The sequence below is a fragment of the Emydura macquarii genome, unplaced genomic scaffold, assembly GCF_026122565.2.
Source record: "Emydura macquarii macquarii isolate MOO-44397 ecotype Brisbane River unplaced genomic scaffold, CSIRO-AGI_Emac_v2 contig_295, whole genome shotgun sequence".
Lineage (NCBI taxonomy): Eukaryota > Metazoa > Chordata > Testudines > Chelidae > Emydura > Emydura macquarii.
Genome location: NW_027130432.1, coordinates 1,456,894 through 1,484,632, shown reverse-complemented (window position 1 = coordinate 1,484,632; position 27,739 = coordinate 1,456,894). Strand labels below are relative to the sequence as shown.

General features: G+C 37.3%; 1 protein-coding gene across 6 annotated transcripts in view; it reads right to left on the bottom strand.

The window, feature by feature from the left end:
- Positions 1–27,739, bottom strand: part of PHKB (phosphorylase kinase regulatory subunit beta) — a 173,798-nt gene that overhangs the window by 115,035 nt on the left and 31,024 nt on the right. For all 6 annotated transcript variants that reach the window (XM_067550516.1, XM_067550507.1, XM_067550525.1 and 3 more), the window contains 4 exons: positions 22,348–22,447; positions 12,425–12,532; positions 9,896–9,976; positions 142–257 (listed from right to left, as the gene is read on the bottom strand). In XM_067550516.1, the coding sequence (XP_067406617.1) occupies positions 142–257; positions 9,896–9,976; positions 12,425–12,532; positions 22,348–22,447 (405 nt within the window). The remainder of the gene's footprint in view (positions 1–141; positions 258–9,895; positions 9,977–12,424; positions 12,533–22,347; positions 22,448–27,739) is intronic.

Genomic DNA, 27,739 nt, shown 5'->3' with positions numbered 1-27,739 from the left:
TTCACTCTAGACATAATTCATTTTCAGAAGAAGTTGGAACACCAGTCTAGTAATTTCTATTTTGAAACAGTTACTGAATTCTTTACATTCACATTACATACATTTACATAAACAAAAAGCACTAACAGTTTTGCAAATTACCTTGAATGCAGTTCTGTGCTGCCATTGTTGTATTTACTTCCTCTTTCCCAGACACCAAAATCAGGCACTCGGTATGCTCTTTCTACACAAAACACCAGGTTTTGAATGAAGGACACCTATGAGGAAAAGAAAGTAATTCAAGGGAAACTGAAATATGCCAAAAATTCTTCTTAATATTTTTTTTTTAAAAATGTATAGTTTTTAGGTTGCACAATTGTACTTGCCACCCAATAAAGTTTTATTTTCTTATGGAGTATGGTGTTCCCAAGTTCAAGGCACTTCTTTGTAAAATCAAGTTTTTTTTATATATATTAAAAACACTCCCCAAAATACTGGTAACTTAATTTATACAAAGCCCTAATGAAGCTAGGAATACAAATAATTGGGTATTCAAGTAATATGCTAAAACATCAATGCCAAAAAAATATCTAACATCTTGACCTTTAAAAGAACTGTATAAAAATAACTTTGTTAGGAAGCAAAAGAAATTAGATTATGAAACTCTACTAGAAAATAGGAAATGATTCATAGATTTATGTAGCAATAAGTAGTTCCAAGTGATGATCATGTGTTCTCTCCAGTTAGGTTCCGATTGTACATTTATCACTGAGATATCTGAGTACCTTATTAATTAACTAAATTAACTAAATCAGAGGATAAACATAAATTCTGTCTTTTGATCTCCTTGTTCCGAAAATTAGAGGGTTTTTGTTTGTTTGTTCATTTTATCCTGGGATAGACAGGGTGAAGAGATGAGTCCTACATTTCATCCCAATGATACTATAGTAACCATTATGCTCATGCTTACCTCTTCCTGAAGAGTTCCATTGGTTCAGTCACAAAAGCAGCCCTGCTATTCTCGACTATCTAACATCCATCTCCAGCAATCTAACTTTGCAGTTGTTAGTTCCACTGGGTAGGGAAAAAAGGAGCAGCTACGAACTTTGTTGGCTTCTTGTCTCATTAGTATACATGCACACAGCTCTCTCCTGGTAGCTTACTCCTCCTTTTCCCACCCTCTACCAGGAGATCAGCTAATACGGGGTCTCTTTCATTGCTTCATGTGTCAGAGAAAAGGAGGAGGAAGAATATCATATCTTCCTAGCCCATGTTTGGGTGTTAGAGAATCAGTAATTGGGAATTAAAAGGAATGGAATGGATTCAAAATGAATCCTATGTATTCCAATATTTACAATAGGCAGAATTAAACCTTTGCTGATTTTTTTCTTGGCAGTGGGGGCAGATCCCATTGCTGCATATTTCCTTAACTCTCATCCACACCTTGGCCGTGAGAGGATGTTGATATGGAGTCATTGAAGGATAGTAGAGGTGACAGTTTTTCCTTCCTCTATCTCTATTTGGTGACCAGTTGCAGCCAGAGGAACTAAATTTTGCCATTGTGCTGTCATCTTATTTTGCATCACCAAAAGGGAACTGAGCCATCTGCCTGCAACCAGGGCATAAAGGAAGAAAATTTAAAGAACTAAACAATTTTACCTGCTTAAAAGGTTAATATTAAATACCCCAAGATTAGTTTAATAACATCCCTCAGCTTCATTAAAGAAATATCAGAACTGCTAAAAGTCATGTCCATCCAAGACATTCTCAAAAAGGCTAATGGGTTCAGCCTTTGAGCTGAAGGAATGAGCAGTTCCAAGGCACAAGAGCCAGGACTATTACCCACCAGCAGCAGCACCAGTGCCTTTCCTAAAAGGTAATGCAAAAGCAATGAAGGTCCAGTGGTCTCCTCTTCCCAATTTAGTTATTCCATCTTGGTCCAGGTTCCTAACTTCTCCGCCTGAGCCCTCTCTCACCACACATTTTTCTCTGAGGTGTTAGGGCTTGGAGTAGGACAACTGTTTTGGGTGTGTCAGAGCTGAAGCAGGGAGCCTAGAATGGTGGAAGAGACTGGGAGAGATCATCAAGTGGCTAATTTAATGTTGCTAGTGATGGAGGAAGGAATGGCAGGGAAGGATGGAAGCAGAGACAAGGGCTTGCAGGAAGAGAAAATTGTGAGCATGCCGTCAATGGGGGCCAGGAAGAGCTGCAGATCTGAAGCTAAGGTGCATATTGGGAGCAAGGGAAACAAAAGAAGATAAGCCTGAAGTGGAGAAGATAATTGTATTTCATTCCTCAGTTGCTACTCAAAATAGTATAGATTCTTCAGTCTTTTTTTCATATTAAGCAATGTATACTACTGAAGCCAAGAGAAACAGATGCTCCTATTAGTACTTTTGTTTTTTTCAAAATAAGCTGGGATGAGAGAACAGCTAACCATCACTGAATTTATCTAGAAATCACACATCATCAAAAATGTATTTTGCAAATATATGTTAATAGTGTTCATCTCCTTTGCTTCATCTGTCAGCAAGCAAATATAGGACTTGAGCTGTTTGAAACAATCTAAAAAGGAGAACACGTTTACATTGGGGACTGCATCACTAGGGGACTAGTCACTTTATCCGTTTTACGAATATCAGTATATTCAGTTTGTAAGGCAATATTCCAACAATGCTTACGTTACCTGTTTGTCCTACAGTATTCTTTTATAGCTATAACCTGCCTAATAAAGTATGTTATAACAGGATATCATGTTCTAAGATCCTGCATGAAAAAGCAGAGCTCTTCTGCTCACACAGATATTAATTACTTGCACTCTTTAGAAAATGTGGTCACTACTGATAATTGCCTGAGGTCAGACCAGATGGATCCTACTATACCAGAAGCATAAAACAATGTGTGTGTTTCCCTAACACAGAGGGAAATAGGAACAGGGACAGGAGATTGGCAGAAAATAAACCCTAAGAACAACCAAGCTCAGAAGAAAGTTTGTGTTGAGGTTTGTGTTGTATTATTTGTTTATCTTAGCAATATATATATATATAATATATTATGCATATATTGTGTTAGGAACAGGGTAAGCCCACTTACTTACATAAGTTTAAACATATAGACATACTAAACTTGTCGTGCTATGTGGCTAATAATTACAGACAGACTTGATCGGATACCAAATCAAAATCTTTGTTAAGGGAAAGGATACCACAGTTTGCAAAAAATGTCCGTAATTCCAAAACACCTCCACCCGACCACACACACACACATCCAACAAGACCAGTGCTGTTCATAAAACTCAGGATTTTAGGAGTATGAATATATGGTTGCCAGAAGTCTTGTTAACATTATAAAACTGTTGAAACTTTAAAAAATCATAGCTATGTCTTTCCCTTCCGTCCTTTTTATTAGAACGCTATCTCTCCTATATGCAATAGAGCTCTGCCCTCCTAAACAATAAGACTCCTGTTGCAAGTCTGGTTAACAATCCCCATCCCCATACACATTGTGTTCAGTGTGTCCAGTCACAATACCAGAGTCAAACAAGAAAAGGGAGAGGCAACCAGAAGATACATGAGTATCCAAAAATCATACCTAAGCTGGGAGAGGGAAGCAGAGCTGATTGTTCCAGGGGTGGAAGGTGGATATTAAGGGTATTGAATAAAGACTCTTATACCTTTACAATTCACGTATCTTCACATACATGAAAATTCACAGATATTAAAGCTCCAGACTTCTCACAAAATTTCTTTATAAATACACTCATTTTAGATCAGAGGACTGGGATGGGCATGGTAGTTAATTGTTGAAGCTGTGGCCTATCTGCCATTTATGAACTAAACTGGTATACCTTCATTCTGCCATCTTTCCTCAGGAAAATAAAGTCTGTTTGAAGGCCCTTTAAAGGCAATCTCATTGATAGATCAGCAGCAGACTACAAGGGGGTAAAAACTGTGAAAATAAGAGTACTGACATTTTAACCTTGCTGTCTTACAAGCAGTTTTTGCAATACAAAATTCAAGAAATCTTCAGTTAGAGTTGTTCAGAAATTTTCAGTTGGAATGGTTCTCTCATGGAAAATGTCATTTTCTTGAAATAAAAATTTTCTCTGGGAAAATTTCATTTTTGCCAGAAAATGCAATTTTCCATCATAAGAATTGAAATGATGGCTCCCCAGCTGCCTGCCTAGAAAGGTTCCAAGACTGAGCACTCTGACCGTCTGCCTTCCCTCCAGTTCTGGAGCTGGAGGAGTGAGTGGCTGGGCTTTCTACCTCTCCGGCAGCTGGGCAGCCAAAAAAAATCCTATTTAGGTTCTTATGAAATCTTTTTTTTAAGAAATTCCTTCCTGTGCAAAATTTCAGTGTTGACTTCTTATCCCAATCTGAGATCTCCTTCACCTTTTTCCCCCCTACATTCCCAATGCAGTTTTTTCCAGGAAGGAATTTCCATTTTCCATCCAGGTCTAGACTCAACACATAGTATAAATATTTCTGTCTTAAAGAAACTGAGGGAAGTCAATTGTTTCTCTCTCCTATTATGCTAATGAGGGTCCTTTTTACTCATGTTACTTTCTGAAGTTCTATAGACACCTACTCAGAAACCTAACCATTTGAGTCAGTTACAGTGACTAACTGTGATAGCATAGCACTGCAAACCTTTTAGCACTCTATTTGGTTTCAGTGAATTCCTCTTAAGAGACCTTCACATAAATTAGCATACCAGAATAAACAATGTATTCCATAATAATCTCCATAAATCCTGCAAATACTGTTTGGTAAAGAGAACCATCTGTAACAAACATATTTGTAATTCTAACAAGCACAATAACAGTTTCCCATTAATGTTTTGGCTCCTTTTACATCTTTTAAAACTTGTCTCATATTTCAGATTGTCACACCTTTTTGGGGTCATCAGTTTTTTATTTTATATGCCCAGATGAAGAGAAGCACATAAGTATAATTAAAAAAATCTCAACTAGATATATTCTCTCTCTCATCATTATTAAATTACATACCAAAAAAAAGTAAAAAGGTTATTTAGGTTAAAGAGTCAAGCATTCAAAAGGTAGAGAATATCAGAAGTTAGGTTGCCAATGTAACCTTAATTCGGCCCACATAAGCATATGATATAGTCTTCAAATCACATGATCATGCACTATTTTCCCACAGAACTCCTGGCTCTCCTACTCAGAGAATGTGGCACTTGTCAATATTTTTCATCTTCATCATTCAATCTGTGACCTATACTTCATTTACTGAACATAATCCAAACCCTGCACTGAACATGGAAGTAGGTCTTCATGCCAAAGTTTTCCTGAGGCACAAAAGTGAGAGAAGGGAAATTGCAATGTAACAGTTTGCAGCTTATTCAAAACCTAAACAAATTTCATGGGCCAAACAAAAGGCACATCTCTAATCCCAAGGCTTTGACCTTGCAATTGTAAAGTTTGCTGCAAATAGCTGAAGTGTTAGCACTTCTCAAAAATTTGCTTTTAGATGCTACGTGTATTGTTCTTTCTGTCACCCTAGGGAGAGTATTCAAAAAGTTCAATGTCCTCTGAAGACCCTTCATTATTGAAGTTTCTTCCTCTTTATTGAAGAAAACTGGCCTCATAAAAAAGGATAATGATAACAGAAACATACGCTCTGATGTAGATATGGTGCTCATAAATATTTCTCACATGAGTAAGGTAGCATCTAATAAAGGTGAATAACATCTCACAAAAGGATGAGTGAAGACTTTGTTTTCCTTTCCTTTAACAGCAAGGGAGAAAAACAAATTCCATGTGTAATGTGCCATCAAGCTCTTCATGTTTTAAAGAGACAGGTTTGGCATTTAGGTAACCAATCTCTGGTGTTCCAAGTTCATTCAGCATATGGTTATTTGTTTCCCAAATAGTATAGAATTCATTTCTCTGAGTGGTCTGAGTTTGGATGAATGCTGAGGCAAGGCTGTTGATTTTGTGTGTGATCAATTTACATTTTTTTCTTTATTTCTTTTCTTTAATTTCTCCACTCTTCCCTTAAGTAGATAAAATGGTAAACAAAAAGACTGCTAAGATTTGCTTGTCTACAGGGCCTGAAAAGAAACACACCTGTGGTTTGTTTTAAACTTGACCCAAAATAAATGCTGAATAACCATTACCTGCCAGCTCTGAGAGATGAATCAAGCTTATTCAATGCAACTATACATAAAAGGTATTTTATTTTTAAATTAAATGATGGGAAGAGAAAATGGCATGAAGGAAAGTGGTTCAGAAGTGTAAGGAAGCAGATTCTTAGTAGCAATAATTTGATATTGTTGATAAAAGAAGAAGAAATTCCTGTATCCTCCTTTCCTAGACTCCTCTCACTATACCTTGCTCTGCACCAAGAGGGTTAAAAAGATAATTGACCAGATCCAGTTCAATTACATGGCTTCCACTCTTATCCCAAATACAAAGATACATTGGCCAGCTCTACCCTACATACCTATAATGGGTATAACTATGTTGCTCAAGGGTGTGAAAAACCCACACATCTGAATGACATACCGACATAACCTCCAATGTAAACAGTGCTATGTTGATGGGAGAGCTTCTCCCATCAACATACCTACCACCTCCTCAAGGCAGTGAATTAACTACTCTAACGGGAGAAGCTCTCCAGCATAGCAGCATCTCCACTAAAGCTCTACAGTGGCACAGCTGCACTGGTGCAGCTGAGCCACTGTAGTGCCGTACATGCAGACAAGCCCCTAGGTATGAGTTGAGTAGTAATCAATCGCATTAATAAAAAACACTACTGTGAAGTTCAGCAGTGTTAGAAGAACACCTAAGGACTAATTTGAACCATCCTTGCATTGCTTGACATCTTGATTGGTGGCAACACAACTGCCAACCTATTCTAATCATGGATGTATAGACATGAGTCTCACATAAATCAAAAAGGATTGTTTTCTAGTCAATTACAATGTTCTATGCCTGCTTTTCACAAACAACAACAAAGCTGCAATTTTACCTACCACTTGACACTGCCAAAGTGAAAGGAGAGTATACCGCTTCAAGTGGTATATAGACTTTTAAATTACTTACTGCTGAGTATCTCAAACTCTAAACTGAGAGCACCAGCATAAATTACAGTGGAAAAAAATGTCTGTCACATCCTTGTAAATTGGTGTAAAGTGGCTTTTTGACACATGGGTCAAAACCAAGATATTAACATAACAGTGCATGGTAATATGTGTTACATTAGTAAAATTCTAGTAATCAAACAACTCAACTGCATATATGATTGCAGCATTTACACGTAGTCTGCAGCACAATGAACCTTATTCTTGTGCCAACGAGACCTGATTTCCATGGTACACTTATGTTAAATCATGAAGCAAATTAGAAGTTCTGCAGAAGCATTAACCAATTATGAAATGATACCAGAACATATAAAAATAAGTCTAAAAATGCAAGAAATATAAATACTTTCAAATACTTGCTCTGTGGCGGCATCATATACTGATGTTGTCTCAGACCTTTCTAATTTGAATTGCACAGAGGAAAAACTGCCCTGAATGTAAGTATTGCGGAAAAACAAACAATAATGCACCCACCCAACACTGACACCTTCCATTCCAGAGATTTGGACTGCTCACGCCTGGAGTATGAGATGACAGTGGCAGATTTTGCAGCCCATACACCAGGCATTAGAATTGTTGGAAAAAGTACACAATTAACCTGTGGTACCAGTATGGAGAAGTGAACATTCTTGAAAAATAGGAAAACACTTAGAAAAGTACACTTTGTTTTTGCAATGTTAAAGAAATTTAAGATAAAACTGCTAAAAACACAAATTTATAGTAAAAAATTAATGGGGCACTACAAAGAAAAATAAAGCTATTCTTTTCTTTTTTCTCACTCCCCACTTTATGGCAATGATGAGGAGAGAAAAGGTCTTTCAACTGTATTCTCTCACAAAACAGACTAACAGTGCTCAGTTGATATTCACCAATCAAATGCTGATTAATTGACTCAGACAACAGTGGACTCCACATTCCAACCTTAAGAATGGGAATGTCTCATGTGCAGGCAGGGAACCCACCTATTCTACACTATCTCTTGTTCTGGAGAGCACATAAATAAAGGCAAACCTTTATTAGGTGGTAACACAAGCTAAGTAAATACATAGTTTTGGACAACATTTTGTCTTCCCATGTAAATGCACGAGCTGTTCAACAAGTACATTAGTTACACTCAGATCCTAGTGAAATGGTTAAGCAATGGTGAGCACAAAGAAGGAGAGGTAGGATTCCTACATGTGCATTCCCTCCATCCTCTTCCCCCAAAAATACAACGGTTATCAGCGGTCAACCTTTTAATACACCAGAAGAAGTTTAACAATAACATTTTTAGATTTTAAATGATACATTTTGGTTGCAAACCTTTGTCAGACATTTTCTAACAAAAAAACCACAGTATCAGGACCAACCAGCCAAACAACAATTAACTGCCTGAAATTTTATATACATGAAGGTGGTTTACTACCTCATGTTTGATTTAAGGTTATGCCCACAACTTGCTACCTATTAGCAGCAAATTTTGGTTCACATTAATAAAAGTACAAATCACTATATTTCCAAAGTATTAAGTTGTGTCTTCTATGTTTGATTAAAGATATCATATAATTGTGTGATGTGCATACTACTACATTAATTTGAAGGAAGCCATTCAGCTTTCCATGAAACACATGCAAATTTATGTCAGGAATTTTGGAAAGTATGTGTTGTAACTCAAGAGAAGTGACTGATTGAAGACATAATTTGAGACCAGTGTGAAATAAGTGAGAGTCCTGAAATAAAATTTATGCTCTGGGGATGAGCACTTTGTGCTCAAAGTAAGACTACTAATGGTCCATAATCTATTTGTGTCCTTGTCAAGCTCAGAAACTAACACATTTGTCTGACGTAACTATTAGTTCATTTTATTTAAATAAAATGGCTAAAACTTCTACTAAAATATTGAATATAATTTCATCCACATATATATATATATATTATCACTGACTCCAAATAAATTCCATCTTAATGTACAACAGTAAGTGATTCCTACTTTTTCCTACTCAACATCTGTTACACAGGTCAATTGAATTTCACAGATGGGTGATGTCATCCCTGACATGTCCTTATCAAAGTTTATGGAACACTTCAACCTTTTGTTTACAAGCTCCACTCAGCCATGTCATACTGTGCAAAATCTCCCAATCTACAGGCAAGGAAGGCTTAGTGGGAAGAATATTTCCTTACTAAACTATTCTTTTTTTCTTTAACATATACTATAAAATTTCTCTACATTCCCTGGTTTATGAATTTTTTTATTTAGATTTTTTACTTTTGGTGCATTAGAGCTGCTGTTTCTAACATTTTCTTATTTAACCATTTCCAAAGTAGGAAAAATATTCAGTATTATAACTGATGCTGCACCTGTAATATACAATGGTTTGGTTTTTTTAAGCATGTAATTTGAAGATCTGCTATTGAATAGGGCAAAAAGTGATACAGAAAAGAGGACATCCAAGCATTAACTTGTTTTCAAGCCACAGATGTGGAAGACAGACAGGATAAAGTAACTACAGGATAACTATTCCAAAAGAAATCAGTAGATCTCTTACTCTTATAGTCCCCATGTAGTTCTAAAAGTTTTAAAATTTATGTCAAAGCATGTTAAAATGTACTCTTTGTAGCTGTGCCATTTTTCCATGTATTTGTTATATATTCAGTTTATCTTTAATGTGGCAAATCAAAAAATAAAAGGCTTTTCAATACATCTCTAGATGACCAATTACCTAAATGCAAGAAGAAACTCACTCAATTTTATGGTTAATAAATTAAGTAAAAGCCAAGAGAAATATTGAACATGCCTAACTGATTAATGTCAGAAATCAAGTAATACCTCATCTGTATTGTAGATAATCTGCAGTCCTGAGGATATCATCTCAACCAGGTAGAGGAGGAACAGTGACACAGCATTTATCTGAAATGAAGAAAAGGATAAAAAAGGACCTTCAATAAACTTTTAGTTTTCTGGGGTCATAACAGACCAGTTGAATTTCTAAACAAAAATGTGATGTTAGGTATAGAAAAGGGAGTTTTTCTGTTATGATACAGTTAGTTTCTTTACCTCCTTTGTAATATTACACATGTAATGTAAGTATACTGATGTGGAACAATTGATCAGGAGAACTGCAGGAAGCAGTGTTTTAAGCAACTGCTTCTACATCATTTGTTTTTAAAGCTTTACTTGAAAACTATGATATTAAAACATTTTTGCTTGGGACTACTGTTTTGATCCATAGGCAATTATTTCATAATCACCTGTGACAGGCTGTCTCAGATTTATGTAAATGACGAAGTTATTGGCAAGTAAAGCACTAGAAGAAGCAAGAGTAGCTTAAACAGTAGGCTGCATATCTCGAAAACAGCCCATTTAAGTCCTAACAAACAAAGCATTAATGCAACCACCTGGAGAGAAGTGTTAATTTTAATCAACTGTTCAGCATATGATTAAATTACATTTATGAAAAAATGAGTTGTTTTCTTCTGTTAACCTAATAGTCTATTAATGAGTGGTATCAACTGCCTTAGCATTCAAATGAGTATCATTACACCAGAATATCTGAAGAAACATCAATGCAGCAAAAACAATATCATGTTATACCATTCTTGTATAATATAGAATTCATATAACTTTGGTGATTTAGAGACTAAATTAATGACATATGAAGTATTCATATTAATTAGTAACTTGCGCCTTAAGAAATTAACACAAACCTTAACTTCAGTGTGTAGGATTTTCAGCAATAGTCTGGACCCAAACTTTGACCTTCCTTGATTTTTTTTTAAACATCCTGAAGAATATCCTCCAAATTCTAAACTTTTTAAGACTATTGGACCATTTTAAGATTCTATTGTTTTCAGGCCATGACTAGGGTGACAGAACAGGATAACACAACTAGAGTGTAACACAGTTACAGTTCCCAGATATTTCCACAACTTATAAAGATTTACCTTAGGTATTAACTATATGCTTTGAAGCTGTAATATTTTACCTATTTTATTTTTTTAAATTTTAAGGTTCCATCACAATCTATTGCTCCCATATTCTAACAATTTAAAGGGAATTAAATACAGTCATAATGGGCTGGGAAAGAAGATGAAGGTCAAGAGGACGTAGAGACTTCGCAACTTGCTCCTCCCAATCTCTCCACCCTTCAATCTTACAGAAGACCCTGTTGTTCCAATCCATGATGCTGAAGTGCCACTCTGTGGAAGAGACTTGCTGGAAGTAGAAGGAATGGCTGCTCTCCATGGCATTGTTCACTTGCAGACTGACAGGAATTTTGTCATAGAACATTACACTGACCTAATCAGGATTATCTCCCACATCTCCATTTTGCTGTGTATGTGGTTTTCATGGCAGCCACCATCTAAAGAAGTTGCATCAGCACAAGTCCAAAAGGAGTAGCATTGCTGCGAGGAAGACAATTTTACAAGTACCAGGCCACTACAATTTCCCCAAGCTTATTCAGATTTCCCAAGAGCCATGCAATTTCTCTCACGATCTTTAGATTTGTGCATGTTCAGCATATTTCATTCAGCAGCAGACTGGAGCATAAAAGTCCACCCATGGAATGATGTGCAGGAAACGGTCTTTAACAGAGCTTTCTGACTCCAAAATGTGTATATTTTATGAAGGGAATAATTTGCCCATATGGGCATCAAGAAATTAAATATTTCCCAGCATAACAACCACCCTTGATTAACTACACAATATTTCATGCTTTGGTTCTAGCTCTGCTGTTTCTGAAGCAGCAGCACTGATCTTAGAGCTGTGTCAGCTTCTTTTGTTTTAGAGAAGGATGCTAATGAATCTCAAATGAAATGAACTTGGTGTCAGTTACATAAGAAACATCAGGGTTATACAATGGAAGGCAAATCAATATCTGGCAAATGGAAAAGGACAAAAAATAAGTAAAGAATTCATATTTTCCAATCTTAGAAGTGAGCATCACAGACAATGGAGAACAACAAATTAAAAACAGAACAGCAGTTGGCAGTGCCCTTTAAATATTTATTAATTAAAACATCTCAGCTTTCTGGAAAACATGATTGAGAACATTAATAAAAATATAGTATCCAACCTAAAATTACCACAATCCTTCAATTTATTGATAATACAGTATATGCAGAAACTATTTTTATGCTGGATTTATTGAAAATCACTTGCCCTACTCTGAAGAAAGATTTCAACATAGTTTGATCCTTTCAATACAAGTTACAGCAGACATCTCAATTTATAAAATTCTGTAAATCTAGTCAGACTATAAAGAAAAATCCATCATGAAAGAGCATTAGATTCAGCAGTAATGTTATATAAAGGCACCTAATCCCACAACAACATTTAAGAGAATTTTTTTTTTACCTGAAGATGGCCATATTCCTCATGGGAAAAGACTTCATCTCCAGTATATGCACTGAAAACAGAATGAAGGCATTTGGATGGTCTGGGATCTTGCTTAAACTGCTGAACCTAGAGGCAAATTTTCAAAAAATGAAAAATTGATTAAAACTACACCCTCCCAAATAAGTTCAGCATCTATGATAGGTATTTTAAGGTGCCATGCAAGCATCAATCTACCTTAAGGTTATAATTGCTGAATTAATATTAAACAAAAGATATATGTGAATTAGCACTGAGTAACAAAGAAGTATTTGACTCTAATTTATACTTATTTTTTTCTTTAAAAGGATAGAATTGTTAGGTTTAATACACCAATAATGGCTACTTTCTACATTTAATTTCATTCCATACTCTTTGGTTTCATAATCAAGGAGTTTCTCTACTGTGAACACAAGTAGAACGCTACGTAGAGATTTAGTCATTTCCCTCTCCTTCCTTGCTTTGCTACTTGATAAGCATTCACATGATATCAACTATGAGGACAACGCTTCAGACAATAGTTTTTGCTACATTCCAGTTGTCTGGTTATTCTGCAAGCTGAAAAAAGTTTTCTTTGTGCACATTTTCCCCTCCGGGTGTTGGCTCTTATTCCATACTTTCACTGTATGATTTCATATTTTCCTGTACTACTATTATATCCATATTAACTTTCTTTTTTGAGGTCTTCAGACTTCTTGTTTTACACAAATTCATCCCTCCTTCCAATATGTCTAGGGTTTTCTGAATTTCTTTCTTTAAAGAAGTAATTGCATAAAGATTTTATTAATTACTGATGTGCTTTTTTTAAGCTAGGAGCATTACCTCCTCCATTTTTAGCATACATGCTGAAAGAGAGCAATTATGTCACCTCAAAGAATCAATCTTTACTAGCTAAGATACACCAGTGCGTCACCACCAGAAGTCATTCCAAAGAGGCTTAAAATAGACAGAGAATTTAAAAAATAAATTCTCTTGGAAAAGAAAATAAGTGAAAAACATGCAAGGACACAAAAATTCTTATAGAGTTCCTTACTAGCATAGCAGCAGGGAATTTACTGCCTTTTTTTTTTTAAACCCCTAAGGTCTCATACATACATCTTAGGTTGCTTCAGACAAAACTGTATGAATTATATCAAAATGTATCTTTTTCATGCAACATTGATCAAAAGTGTACAAATCTTATCTAGTTAACTCAACAGCTTCAACTGACATTTTGGTGCTTTGCATTTTTCTTCAGTACATACAGGAACACAACACGAGAATTTAAATATAATCATCATGCAAAGGGAATAGGAAGTACTAAATGATTAAAGATACTCAGGAAGGAAATTGCATAACTGTGCTTGGAGTTCTGAAAAGCTGATAAAAGAAGAGTAATTTAAAATTTAAGGAAAAAAACCAAGCTCTATAAATTTTAGAGATTAATGGGGCTTGGTGTCTGGGAATAAAATGCAACACCACTATGGGGATCATATAGAAAAAGAGAAAACATCCAGCATTTCTTATCCTGATTGGGAAGGACAAAAACAAAGATCTGTGTAATCACTTCCTAATCCAGTGTTTCTCAACTTTTTAAGTAGCAAGTACCCCTTGACTTCTGAAAATTTTAATAAGTACCCCAACACTCAATTTTCCACTCTGAGAAATACAATCCTTTTCCCCCTTTACCGCTGGATGACTGTATTTCTCGTAAAGCAGGAGAGTTCTGAGTTCCACAATGCTGTGTGGCTGTGGCAGATCACAAAACCCCCTGCTGTTTCTCCCCTCCTTCCTCCTCCCCATCCACCATATAGGAGCAAAGGACAACGCCAGCCAATCACTATGGCCTGATGGCAGGGTCATGTGGTGTTCTCACACAGACGGGAACTTGTGAAGTATGAGCAGGCACTAGCAGCCCACCAGAGTGGATAGCAATGCTCACCATGGCCATTCCTAGGGGGTGCCGGCCTGGGGCAAATCGCACTGTGTGGGCCCCTCAACATTTTTATACTGGTAAAATCTGTGGCTGTCATAGTTGTCAATTTCACTGCTCAACTAGAGCAGTGAAATTGACAAGTAAGCCTGTGGGTAGAGCCCAGCTCCAGGACAGACAAGCTGCTAGGCTCTCCACCTGGCTTTCTGGGCACTGGGCTTTGAGCCGGGGAGGGGAGCTGCCACCTGGGAAATTTGCACCCAGGAGGTGGGTGACTGCCAACTGCTCCAAGCTGGGGCAGAGGAGGCTTCTGCGCAGGTTGGGACCCAGGGACGTGGGCAGGCGGTAGGCAGTTGCTGCCCGTCTTCATGCCAGGATGCAAGAGGCTGTCTCTCAGCTCGGAGCCAGGGTGCAAGTGGAAGTCACCCAGCTGCGAACCCAGATCACAGGGTGCAGAAGGCTGCCGCTGGGCTCCCACCTGGAAGCTAGGACCAGGCTGGACGCAGGCGGCTGCCACCCAGCATCCCAAAAAGCCGGTGGCTGCCGCCCAGCTTCCCAGGACTGGAGCGGCTGCCATCTACCGCCCAGCTGGGAGCTAGGACTGGGCGGGAAGCAGGCGGCTGCAACCTGGCTTCCCCAGAAGTCGGCAGCTGCCACTCGCCTCTCTCCACTGGGTTTTTTGCCACATACCCCCTCTCTGTGTCTCGAGGGTACGCGTACCACAGGTTGAGAAACTATGCTCTAGTCTAAATGATGTACAGAATATTAAGATTCTGGTTTATCCTTACTTGGATTCTATTTGGCATTTTTTAAAAGTACATCAGACCAACTATTGGCTAAACAAAGTGCAGGGCTAAAGAGCTCATTTTATTGCAGTCAAACTTGCACTGAGCTATGGGAAAAATACATTCTTAATTCATGGGTTTGAAATGTACTCATGAAACCAAATTATATTTCATGGATCCTTTCTCCACAACAGCACTCTGATAATCAGGAAGCTGACACCTGAAGAGGAGAACAGGGGGTCTAAATCCCAAAGATTAAGCAACTGAATCAACTGATGATATACAACGTTATTATGTATAAAAATATGTCAAATAAGGTCTTCTATGGAAGCTTTTAATGTGCTGAACTTGATAGTCATTATGAGATATGTATATAGGTTATGGTTATGAATGCATGCATAATATGTAGAAAATTGTAATTACAGCTGATGCAACTGCATCATCACCTCACAAGAGGGAGAGCATCTCCCCAAGCCAGTTGTTTTACACAAATCCATCCAAAAGCTTCAAGTACCCATCCAATGTCCAGACCAGGAAAAGACAACGGAAAGCCACCAAGGCAATAGTGAATTCCCCCCACTGTGAGTCACCATGACAGAAAGGGGAAAAGCCTTTAAAAAAAAAAAAAAAGCAGACTTGCGTCCAAGACTTTTTAAACCAGAAACTGAGGGGCAGCCTCCAAATGGTAATCTACCCGAGAAACATGGGTTCTCTCTCTATGACATGGGGTGCACTGCGAAACTGTTCAGAGGCAATAGAGTAATTCCCTTTTCTAATATAAGTTACCTAATAGAGAAGTGTGAAGCCTGAGATTATATCTTTATATTTATTTTCTGTGTAAAACTTGTTTGTATTTGCTTCTCATTATTTCATCTTTGAATCTGTGATTTTTATATTACAAATATGTCTTGTTTGTTTTTACCCCAAACAGAGCTCTTGTGTGCCAACTGTGTGGAGTATGTCCCTCAAATTGAATTGATAACTAGGGGCTATTTTCACACCTTTTGGAGAGGGGGGAGGGTGATGAACTAAAGGGGAAAAGTGAGTGTCTAGCAATTAAAAACTCAAAGATGTATTTGGGAAGACTCAGCACCGGAAGGATTGTTGGGGTCATCCTCCAAGGAATAACTAGGATGGCAAAAGCCAGGGTGAGACCTTTAAGCTGGTGGGGTGGTTCCTAATGTCAGGGTTCTGAGCCACCACAGCATAGCATTAAGGCATCCAAAATTACAAGACAGGTGGTGACAGAACACCTTACTGGTCTGGGTGATTCCCAACACATCACAAGCATCAATGCCTCTTGTATACATCTTTGGAAACACACCAGAAAGTGCCTTCTCCTTGACTCCCAATACCACTTATCGAGTTTATTTTCTGAATGTAAAAAAACAAAACTACTTTCTAGTAGTTATGATGTGGTTATGGTTGCACACAGTGAATGGGATGTGTGTTAGAAAAAGCTTTAAGACTGGAGAAGAGAGACAGGAACCAAAACATAGAATGTAAAGCGAAAAAAAGAAGGGCCTAAAGCGATGTCAAAGAAACTAAAGATTTCTTTCATTAGTGTTATCGAATTAACATACAAAAGATTTTTAAAAACACTACACGAGTGCATGGGTATAAACTACGGGCCAGAAATACAGCTAGTGTAATTTGGCTTCTGTGAAGCTATGTTGACTGGTGTATCTTTTATAAGTGCAGCTGCAGATCTGATCTACATCAAGAGAAGAAACAGAAAGAAAAGCAGAAAGTAGTAAAGGAAGGAGGAGAAGAGACAAAAACATAACGTGGGCTTGAAAACAAAAGTATAAATTGAAGTTGTGAAGGGAAAATGAGAATGACAGGTGGAGGAAGAAATTTACCTGACTGTTTCGAAAATCTCACTTTAAGGGATTTAGGCACCCAACTCCATTAAAATTCAATAAGAGTTGGGCTCCTAACCCACTCAGGCTCCTTTGAAAGTCCCAGTCAGAGAGAAAGATTATTACATATTTGTTAAGTGCAACAAAAGGACAGCAGAGGAGTGAATAAGCAGCATGGTGGTGCTGCATACATGATTTTTGCTTCATTTTTTCATCGCAACATACAAACTGTTATTTCACAAAACTACTAAACTAATTTGGACCGTCAGGTAACAGTAAGGAAAACAGAGCACTCCTGGAAAATAAATATAAAACTCAAAGGGAAGGACAATCGAGGAGCGCTCCTATGTCCAAAGCAGAATGTCCAATAGAAGATCCCACTCCATAATTATTCAAGCAGTACAATACACTACAATAAATAGTTGGCACCATAACCACAATTATTGCTAATATAATGTCTAACTTCTACAGTATTGCAACACCAATATTAAGCTTCTTTTTCTATCAACAAGCCATATTTATCACAGTATATATTCCAGGTGCAAGACATCTTATGAATGAGGAATGGAACTCTTATGCTGAATGACTGCCTAATAAAATTTACTTAGTATGTATATTTATGTGTGTGGATGACAGTGAGTATATCAGTATATTACAGAGATACTTTAGGTTATGATTTGACTTTTCAATAGTAGTGGAAAACAATCAGTGTAATTAGTAAGCCACAAGCAACATTAAATACTGAATTCAAGTGTAGTCATTTTTGGCAAACATAGCTCATGGTATTTCCTAGTATAAAACTTTTTTCTGTAAATGTAAAGTATATGTTTTGTAGATAATTCCAATTGGAATTATGTCTTTAATGGTGTCTCACATTATTTCTGTTACTCCATTGCTTTAATAGAACAATACATAGTAATTAAGGTGACAAATGTCAGCCGGTATATACTCAACATGAAATCAATGCTTATTTACTGTTTATTATTCACATCACCTCTGCTTCTTTCTCCACAACAAACTACTGTATGTTAAGGAGAGAAATAACAGCTCCATTGTGACAAGATCAATTTAGGCTAAAATTAGTCAAAGCTATTAGCCTACAAAGAAACAATTCTAAGATTGAGAATGATGTACCACTTGCAATGAATGTATACTTTGCCAATAAAAAGCAAACTAAATCTATGGCCATAATCCTTATCTCAGATGTGTGTGTGTGTGTGTAAAGTGATGTGTTAATATAGTATATCATACAAGTGATTTTTAGTAATACTGTTACTATAAAAAATAATCATATATAACACATCTATATATGCAATTATTGCCAACTACTATACAAAATTACACTAATTCTAGATTTTGACACGATTTTAGATGGGGCATGCTGAAAAACAACAGATCGACGATGATCAAATCTATAAAATAACAAAACAATTAGGTATTCAATTACTATTAAAAATACAGAAATTGTAGTCTAAGAACATTTCAAGTTATGCTCATATATCTTAAATTACTTCCACTATCAGTATAATGAGTTACTGAAAAGTATTCTGGAATCTACAATATGTATTTTTACTGTAGCATAACACTTGAAAATATCTTCCTGGATAATGATGTGCAGTGTCAAGCCTGAGTAGACAATTTATATGTTTGTTATATAGCTGTACCATCAACTAATGAATAAATTCACTTTTCCCATCAGCTATAATTTTAAAGCATTCTTTCATGTTCCTGTGTTCTCATGAGAGACAACAACGTATCAGTTAATTAAAAAAGAAATATAGACAAAAATTTCAGTTATTTATATGTCTAAAGGAAGTAAAAAAAGAACAGACATACAGATGCAATTTTCCCAGGCTCTCTTCTTTCATATTTATGGTCTATTTATGTCATATATTGTCAACTTGATGAGAACATATGCAGCATTTAAAAACCTAATTTAGAAAGCAGCAGATTTTAACTTTAAGAGCAGTTTTCAGAAAAATCCATCTCTCTTCTATCTTTATTCCCTCACCTTCTCATATGTGGCCAAACACTGCTCTTTAGAAATGAATACAGAAGAGAAGTTATGTGAAATAAATGAGATACACAAATTCCTGGTTGTTTTAAGGAGAAAAAAAAAAAAAAGACTCCATTTATAAAGTTCAAATCTCAATCTCTCAGGGATATTTGTTCAAAAGTAGTCCCCCCTGAATTGTCTCCAACAACTGTTTCACATCACCTTGTCAAATCAACCCACACAGAAAGGGTGGGTACTTTTAAATTGACAATGTCAATATGAATTTGACAGAGTAATTTAAAAACACACCCATAAATTTCAGACAGAATATCTTTTAAATAGCATGCCCTACATTTATTTCTCAAAGTTACATTTTAAAAAATGCTTTATAAGGGTCTGTTCATGCAAAGTACAGAGGACAGGTCCAAGAGGACCTTATTAAATATGCTCATGATTACCACTCTTCCAGTTCCCTCTTGGTCACATTCCTGTTTATTTCTTTATCTTTCAAAAAAGCAGCAACACTACGGAAGCCTCCCAACTGCTTCACTTTTCTCTGGGACTTGTACAGAAGTATGTTGTACCTTTCAATGCTCCATGGCACCATGCTGGGAAATGAAGGGCTCCCATCCCCCAGCCCTATATAGAGAACTGAAGGGGGGAAAAATGCATTTCCCTGACCCCAGGTTTCAGTTGTTACCTGGGATCTGAATAGAGGTCCAAAGAATGAAAGTGTCTCACCACCTTCAGGTTCCTATTGGTCCCTCAGTATTGTACAGGGGTCTAGGGATTGAAAAGAAAGCTTACTAAGCTGCACCCTAGCTGCTGCTGCACCCCAACTTTATTCATGGGCTAGGAAAAGAGGTCATCCTTTTGACCCTGAACACGGAAAACGCAACAACTCTGCTTTCCCACAGATCTCAGAGAACAGAATATATGTAAGGTCCCACAGGCCAGTACATGAGTGATACTATATGTCAGTGCACAAGACATTAAGCAAAACCCACCATCAAACAAAACAGTGAAACTGACCATGTGGTAAGTACTGTCAAATGCCCAAAGTGAACAAAATGGAAAATAAAGGATTTTCTTCTCTATTATTTTTCAGTTATACTCAACTTACAGGTTACTTGGAATAATAGTAAGTACCAGTTTTCCAAAAAAGGTTATTTTAAAGTTGACAGAGTCCCTTTAACTCATTCACTCTCCCTGACTATCTTAGCCCTTACATCATACGTGCGTGCACAGACACACACAGAGACAAAACCTTACCACTAACTGTGTATTATATGAGAGAACATAATATTGGCCAAAATCTTGTTTTTGAAATATATGTAAGAAGAGAGCCACAAACACACACCCCCCTTCCTACCAAAAGGCACATCAGTCTGAATCAAAAGCTAAAACCTCAAACTGACTCTTACTGTTCTACCCTTTTAAATGTTAATTCAAGTCTGTCTGTACTTTGTATAATTTTAAGATTGTTTGTAAATGTTTGTACTATGTCCACTGGCCAATTTATCTGTTAATTTTACCTGCTTCCAATATATTTGTAAAAATCCTATTCTAAGTACAAAAGCCACACTGTGCAATGTAATGTATCTATCTAATTGTGAAAGACACTGTCAAAAATGAAATAAGGTTTGCTCTAAAAATAATATGTAAGTTCTTCAGCTAGGAGTTGGCCCTGAGTGATTGAAGTGTGAATGGCTGAGCAATTGAGTTGGGTGTAGACAAAAAGAGTGATTGAACAATTGGTCTGAGTAAGGGATATCTAAACAGACATGAAGAAAACACCAGCCTCACCTAAAATGCTTGAGGGAAGAAAAAAGAAGCAAAGATGATCAAATGGCCGAAGAAGAGCCCACCCTGATGACTTTGGAGCCAGCCCATTTCAGAGGACAAAATCTGATCAGGCTTGCACAATGTGGGTGATTGAGGATCACACCAAGAATGCAGTTGCAGCATGACAATGCAAAACCCATAGACTGACATGGAGTCCTTTCCCTATAAAATGGGACAAGAAGATGAAGGCTGGAGGTTCGGGTCTACAACATCACATCAGCCAGGAGTACCGATGCGCATCGGCAGAACCTTGCTCCTCATCCTCATGCTCTAGTCACCTGGCCAGTGACTATCATGAGCACCAAGAGGCTGGTAACTATGACATCTGGAAGATCCCTATGTATGTTTGTCTGTCTCTATCTGTGTGTGCCTGTCAGTGTGTGTGAATGTGAATGAAAGCATCAATTGAAACATGTCTCTCTAATTTGTAGTACTGATATAATGTTAATACTGTTTTCCTAGTGTTTACATTATTATTAATGCTATTTCACTAAGTAGAGCACAATATTAATGTTATTACAGTGTTGATACTTTTCTTTTCTTGGATACTATCTACAGAAGTTTCTGTGTTCACAATAAATTGTTGCCTTATCCCCTAATAAGATCCTGTAATATTTGTTATTTGGGTAACAATAACTACACAAAATTCTGAAATTTCAAGATATTCCCTAGCAACCTGAACTATGGATGGGGAAAAAACAGTTACAATTCCAGAATATTCTGGGTCTGCTAACAGAAAGATCATGGGATGAGTATGCTGATGGCGCTCCCCTAGTACCACTTATTACAATGTAAGACTAAGCCATAAAGAGGTAGAGAAGTGATGGCCAGTGTACATCTGGCCGGCCAGGTGACCAAGAATGTTCCAACATCACTTCAACAACCACATGGGCACCCTGCTTTTAATACATAAAATTTAGTGGCAAGGAAGAATCACCAAGAGTTGAAATCTCCTTTTCTCCTGGTTTCTGAGGGAAAGGAAGGAGTTTCCAATAATATCAAATTTTTCTATAAAAAATTACTAAATCAATGGCCTGATTTTGAAACATTCTGAGCATTCACAGTTCCCACTGCTTTCAGTGGGAGCTGCTGCTGTTCAGAAGTTCTGAATATCAAGCCATAAATGTTGAAAATATTATTCATTGTTGTGATTAGTAAATTAGTAATGAAGCATACCAGAAGCTTGCTTAGTGTTTTTATAGGACTACTATATGGACTGTGTCACAAACTATTAACATTCTAGTTAAATGACTGCCAAATTTGAATAGTAATTTAAAAAAAAGGTAATTTTGAAATATATTCCACCATTTATACACAGGGTGAAATTCTTCTTACCTTTCACATTTTTACATGGCTAGGCCCAGAAAATTGGAACAGTCCTTCTTTAGCTGGACAATACTGTGGTATTACACTGCCCTTTTAATTTTATCTGTATTTGGAAGATATTACTACTTATAGTTACATTAGAATTAAGAAAGAGCTTGTGTCCAAAGCACTGATTTTACCTTATCAGCCTGGCGCATGTAGCAGTAAAGAATTCCTCGCATACATTTTATGGCAGAATGCTCCAGCTCATGGGTCCTTCCCTTGTCATCATCAATGCGCCTGGGTGAGAGAGATAACCCATGAAACAAATTGGAAATGCATTAGGAAAAAAGTTAAAGGTAGTAGTGCTTTTGATAATTAAGTACTTAACTACATAGTTAAACGCTATATTATAGTGACACCCATTAGAGTCCTCTCGGTTATTCCATGATACAATCCACATTTTTCAGTTTATGCTGTACCTTAGCAAGAAGAATTAAAGGCTACAGATTTGCCTGCAAGTTTCTTAGTGTGGGGTTTAATTTTTTTGTATTCAATTTTCTATTTCATATTTTGGCTTTTTTGGTCTGGGATAGTATTTTCCTATATTTTGTAGAGCACCAAGCACAACGGGGCTCTGATACAAATATGCAAAGCAGTGCAATCTGTAAGTATTTACATATTAACATATTTGATTATTATTCATTACTAATCTTAGTTACCACCATCACTAATTTAACTGTTGCTAGTTTAAAGATTATTGCATTGTATTCAAGTGTGAGCATATTGCCATGGGGAATGAGTCACAATAGTAGCAGTGTATTGTGAGAGAAGAAAGTTCTAGGTAGGTGTGCTATAATTCCGCTTGCCATAGTGACAATCAATAAATACAGTGGTGTTTTTATGAATCATAGCATGGACTGAAAACATATAATTTGGAGGCTTTTTAAATAGTACCATTACATACACACAGACAGACACGCATACCATACATCTTCATTTACAAAACTTAAGTGACAACCCCCTCCCCAAGAATAAGACCACAAAAACACACATTGGGTAAGTTTTCACTGTTGAAACCATATGGTCTGCAAAAGACATTTACCTAAAACCCGAAGTATAACACAGTAAGGAGATGAGTAGAGAGGGCTATTGAAGTTCTTAACTCAAGTTCCTCGATTTTTGTTTTACTCCAAATTCTTTTTTTTTGTTTCTTATTTTTCCCAAAATGTTCTAAAGAAATGTAGTGTTGATGTAAGTGAACAACTGCACTGTGGAAAACCAAGCACAGTAACATCAGTACAAGAACTGTGCTATCTTCCCCACACAGCAACTCAGTTCTGGCTTATAGCACTCATTTAGTTCCAGCCCTGGACCTCTTGAGAGCAAAGAATACCCAATCACACCAAACTGCTTGTGCAACTAAAGGTGGAACTCTGTTCTCACAGAGGAAGTGTAATGGCACTAAGGGAAAACCACTTACCACTAGTATTTTTGCCACCTCTCCTTTACCCAAAGTACAAAATAAATCCCACATATGCTGTATGTCTCCAGATAACAGGAAGCAAAGACTTTACATCACTCCAACAGGATCTGTATCACTCCTTTTCTCACCAGCCTTTGTCTGTCAGATACTGTAAACATAGTTATGTTCAGACTGATGGCGGCAAAATCGCCGCCGCCGAATTGATCTTTCTTGATCCATTGAGCAGTCAGTGAGACCTGCTCAATCGATCAGGAAGTCGACTGAATAAGTCCACCCCCTCAAGTAGCATAGCGCTGAGCCGTCGGCTTAGCGCAGTGAGAACAGCGTGCAGAAGGGAAACAGAGCAGTCGACATCAGTTACGCAAACTACTCTATGTAGTTTGCGTAACTCCTGTCGACTACCGCCGAATCGTGTGGTAAGTGTGAACCAGCCCCATGAGACATTCATTCTGCTCTGCCCTCTCAATCATTCCTTTCCAACATCTCTGTTTCTTCCATCCTTCCAAACATCTCTACTTCATCCACAAAGGGGAGGAATTAGAAGTTTAAATTACAAGGAATATGTAAGGAATTCCTTCAATACAAATAGATAACATGAGCAACAATCCTGCTTTTCAAATCCTGACTCCCTTTTATTTAATATTTTAATGATCTCAATTATTACATTTATTACTAGTCTTTCATACTATGTTTAAAGCATAAGAGTGAAAGTAAACACAAAATTTTGTTACAGGCAGCCACTTTAGGCTGCTAATTAAAATCAAATCCTAAAGTGATGCTACATTGGATAGGAATATTTTATTTTGATTTGTAGCCACCATGAGTAGATAGGAAATAATTATAAAAAAACAGGATATGCAACGGTATGTCTGTAACACAAACTGTTCTGAAAGGGAAAAAAAAACAGTTTTGAGAGTCAGACAATTTTAAATGAATGTTTCAAGTAAAGCCACAAAGATAGAGATATACAATTTAGGCCAATAAATAATACAGATCAAGGAAGGGTAAAATCTAACCCACACTTTTTATCTACCCAGCAGATCAGTGTTTCGCAACCTTTTAAGTAGCAAGTACCCCCTAACTTCTGAAAATTTTAATAAGTACCCCAACATTCCATTTTCCATGGGATTTTATATTTACAGACTAATGTGAACCATATGTTGGAAGAAGGGCTGAATATATGATAGATGACATGTGATATGACAGATGTTAGATCTAGTGTAGGTAGGGTTACCACCTTTACACCAGGGGTACACAACTCAAATATGTACCCAGGCTAGAGGGGATGTTGGCCAAAGCTAGGTGGTTTTGAGCAGCATGACAATGCTGGGGAATATAAAGCACCATGCCAAATTTTTTGCAATAGATTTGAGAGGAGGAAGGGATGAGAGAGAGACAGGGAAGGAGGAAAAGAGGGTAACTGGTAAAATCTGGGGCTGTCATAGTTGTCAATTTCACTGCTCAGCTAGAGCAGTGAAACTGACAAGTTTTCTGGGCACTGGGCTGTGAGCCAGGGAGAGGAGTTGCCACCTGGGCAAGCTGCAGGCAGCTGCCGCCTGGCTGCCAGCCCAGGAGGTGGGCAACTGCCACCCAACCAAAGCCAGGGCAAAGGAGGCTTCCGTGCCGACTGGGACCCGGGGATGTGAGCAGGCAGCTGCTGCCTGTCTTCAAGCTGGGGCACTGGATGGTGGCTGCTACCCAGTTGCGAGCCCAGTTTGCGAGACGCAGGAGGCTGTCACCGGGCTCCCAGCTGGAAGCTGGGACTCAGCGGGAAGCGGGGGCTACTGCTCTCCTCCCTCAAAAGCTGGCGGCTACCGCCCACCTCCCAGCTGGGACTGGGCAGGAAGCAGTGGGCTGCCGCCCGGCTTCCCCAGAAGTCAGCAGCTGCCCCCTGCCTCCGCTTCACTCTTTTTCCCTGGGTACCCCCTGCCTGTGTCTCGCGTACCTGTACCACAGGTTGAAAAACTATGCAGTAGATCATCAGCACTTGAACAAAAAATTCTCTGTATTATAATGAACTGTAATTAGCTCTTCAACTGAAAATATAATAGAACTGTGCTGGGGAAAATGATTATCTCCTTACTGTGTGATGCTGGCTCTTAGTAGGGAGTAAATTTTTCATTATTCCCATGTCATTCTTCCCGTCTCACAAATACATTACAGTTGAACACACATCACCTTGCCCAGCATTGTATGTTAGAAAAAGAATATGGAATACTAAATATGGAGACGTAATGTTTTTAAAGAATACCGTTTTAGCATAAATTGCAGGGAATTATCCATAAATAATTATGGGAACAACATGGGTTTCATAATTCTTCAAATCATACTATAACTTAACTCCAGTTAAATAATCTTGCTCACTTTCCTTGGTCACTATTCAAATAAGTTAGGGATGGAAAGGAAGGGTATAAGGAAGAGAAAACCTAAGATTTGGGTAAAATTTGGAAAGGAGTTTATTCAGGCATTGATTATACCCTCATCATACCCAAACCTGATACTGAAAATTAAATAATCTATATCAGACAAACACCTCCAAAGAATTCCAAGTCAAGGTGGATGCTAGCTTAACTTTCACTGTTAAGTGGCAAAGGGAGGAAAGGAAAGCCCAATAACTTCAACTGAAGACCTGCCTTACGGAAACTTTGGAAAACATTCTCTTTAGAAACAAATCTGCTTCTATTTTCATTTTTCTCTCTCATTCTTTGGTGTATTATTAGAGACACTTATATGAAGAGAAACTGTGACTCAGAAGATACCTGCAACTGCTATTTTTTCCCCAGCAACTCAATATTTTGTGATTATTATTTATATTGTAGTAGTGGTCACAAGCGTCAATCAGGAACGGAGCCCAATTAGAAGATATATTAGAAGCAAAGAAATATGTCAAAGAATAAGTACCTGGTAAGAGCCTTCTCATATAGTCCATTTAGGTTGCATGCAGAAAAATTTAATATCACTAGAATTAGAAACAAGGAATATATCTTTTAAAAAAGGATATCTAAGAGTAATGTTATTCATGAACTTCAGCGTTGACACATACCAGTAGGAGTAAATTTTCAAAGAGCTGAATAGGACAAGAGCTATACTTCCCCCACTAAGGTTTAACATAGCAAAAATTTTAGAGAAAAAAGTTACTGCAATCAATGTGTGTTGTGAAGACTCTCTATATGGGTTAGTGAAACAGACAGCTCATAAGACATTCCTAATGTTTCTGTTAAATGAAATTAAAAAAGCTGTTTACATAATGCTATGGGAATGAAAAAAAGGGGTTACAATTGTTAATTATTATGATTGTCACATATAGGCTATACACCAAACAGAAATTTAGAAATGAAGCTATACTTATAAAAGATAGGGAACTGAAATTTTACAAAGCTATTCAACCCAAACCTCATTTAAAAAAGTTGCTGCAGAGAAGGTCAAAGGAATAACAAACAACAAAATGCCCAAAATCTTATGAACATGGAGAAACCTATTTAAATGAGGAGTGGGCGAGAGCTGGAGGAGGATTGTATGGCCATAAAATAATACAACTGAAAAAAGAATTATGTCACATCTTACCAAAGTTTTATGGATATCAAATTGGAAAGACAGATTTAAATCTAACAAAACTCAGAAGATTTTAGTGGGAAATGATTTCAATTAATAAAAGTCCCACTGTTGAACTGGAGAACAAATATACTCTAAAATACAAATTACAGTATATGTAACACATTGTTTCCATAAATATTTATTTTTGTTGTAGTTTAAACATGGCACGTAATGCAAAATTTTGCGCCAGGAAGAAAAAAAAGCCACCAAGATTAACAATATGAACCGAGTTATTAAAAACCAAGTTGAAACACGACAAAACTATGTGTAACCTCTGCCTGTTCAGAATGGTGCTCTGTCCCCCTTTAGTGAGGGCCAGGCACTCTAGAGAATGATGAGCAAGCTACAGCCGAGGCTAACAGATTTGTGTCTTTTAGCTCATGCAATAGAGGCTCATGCATTAAGCTCCAGAGGTCCCAGGTCTGATCCCGGCTGTCGACAGTCCTACATGGTTCAGTGTTACATGTTATCATATGCAACAACATTATTGCACTCAAAATGATTATGGCACA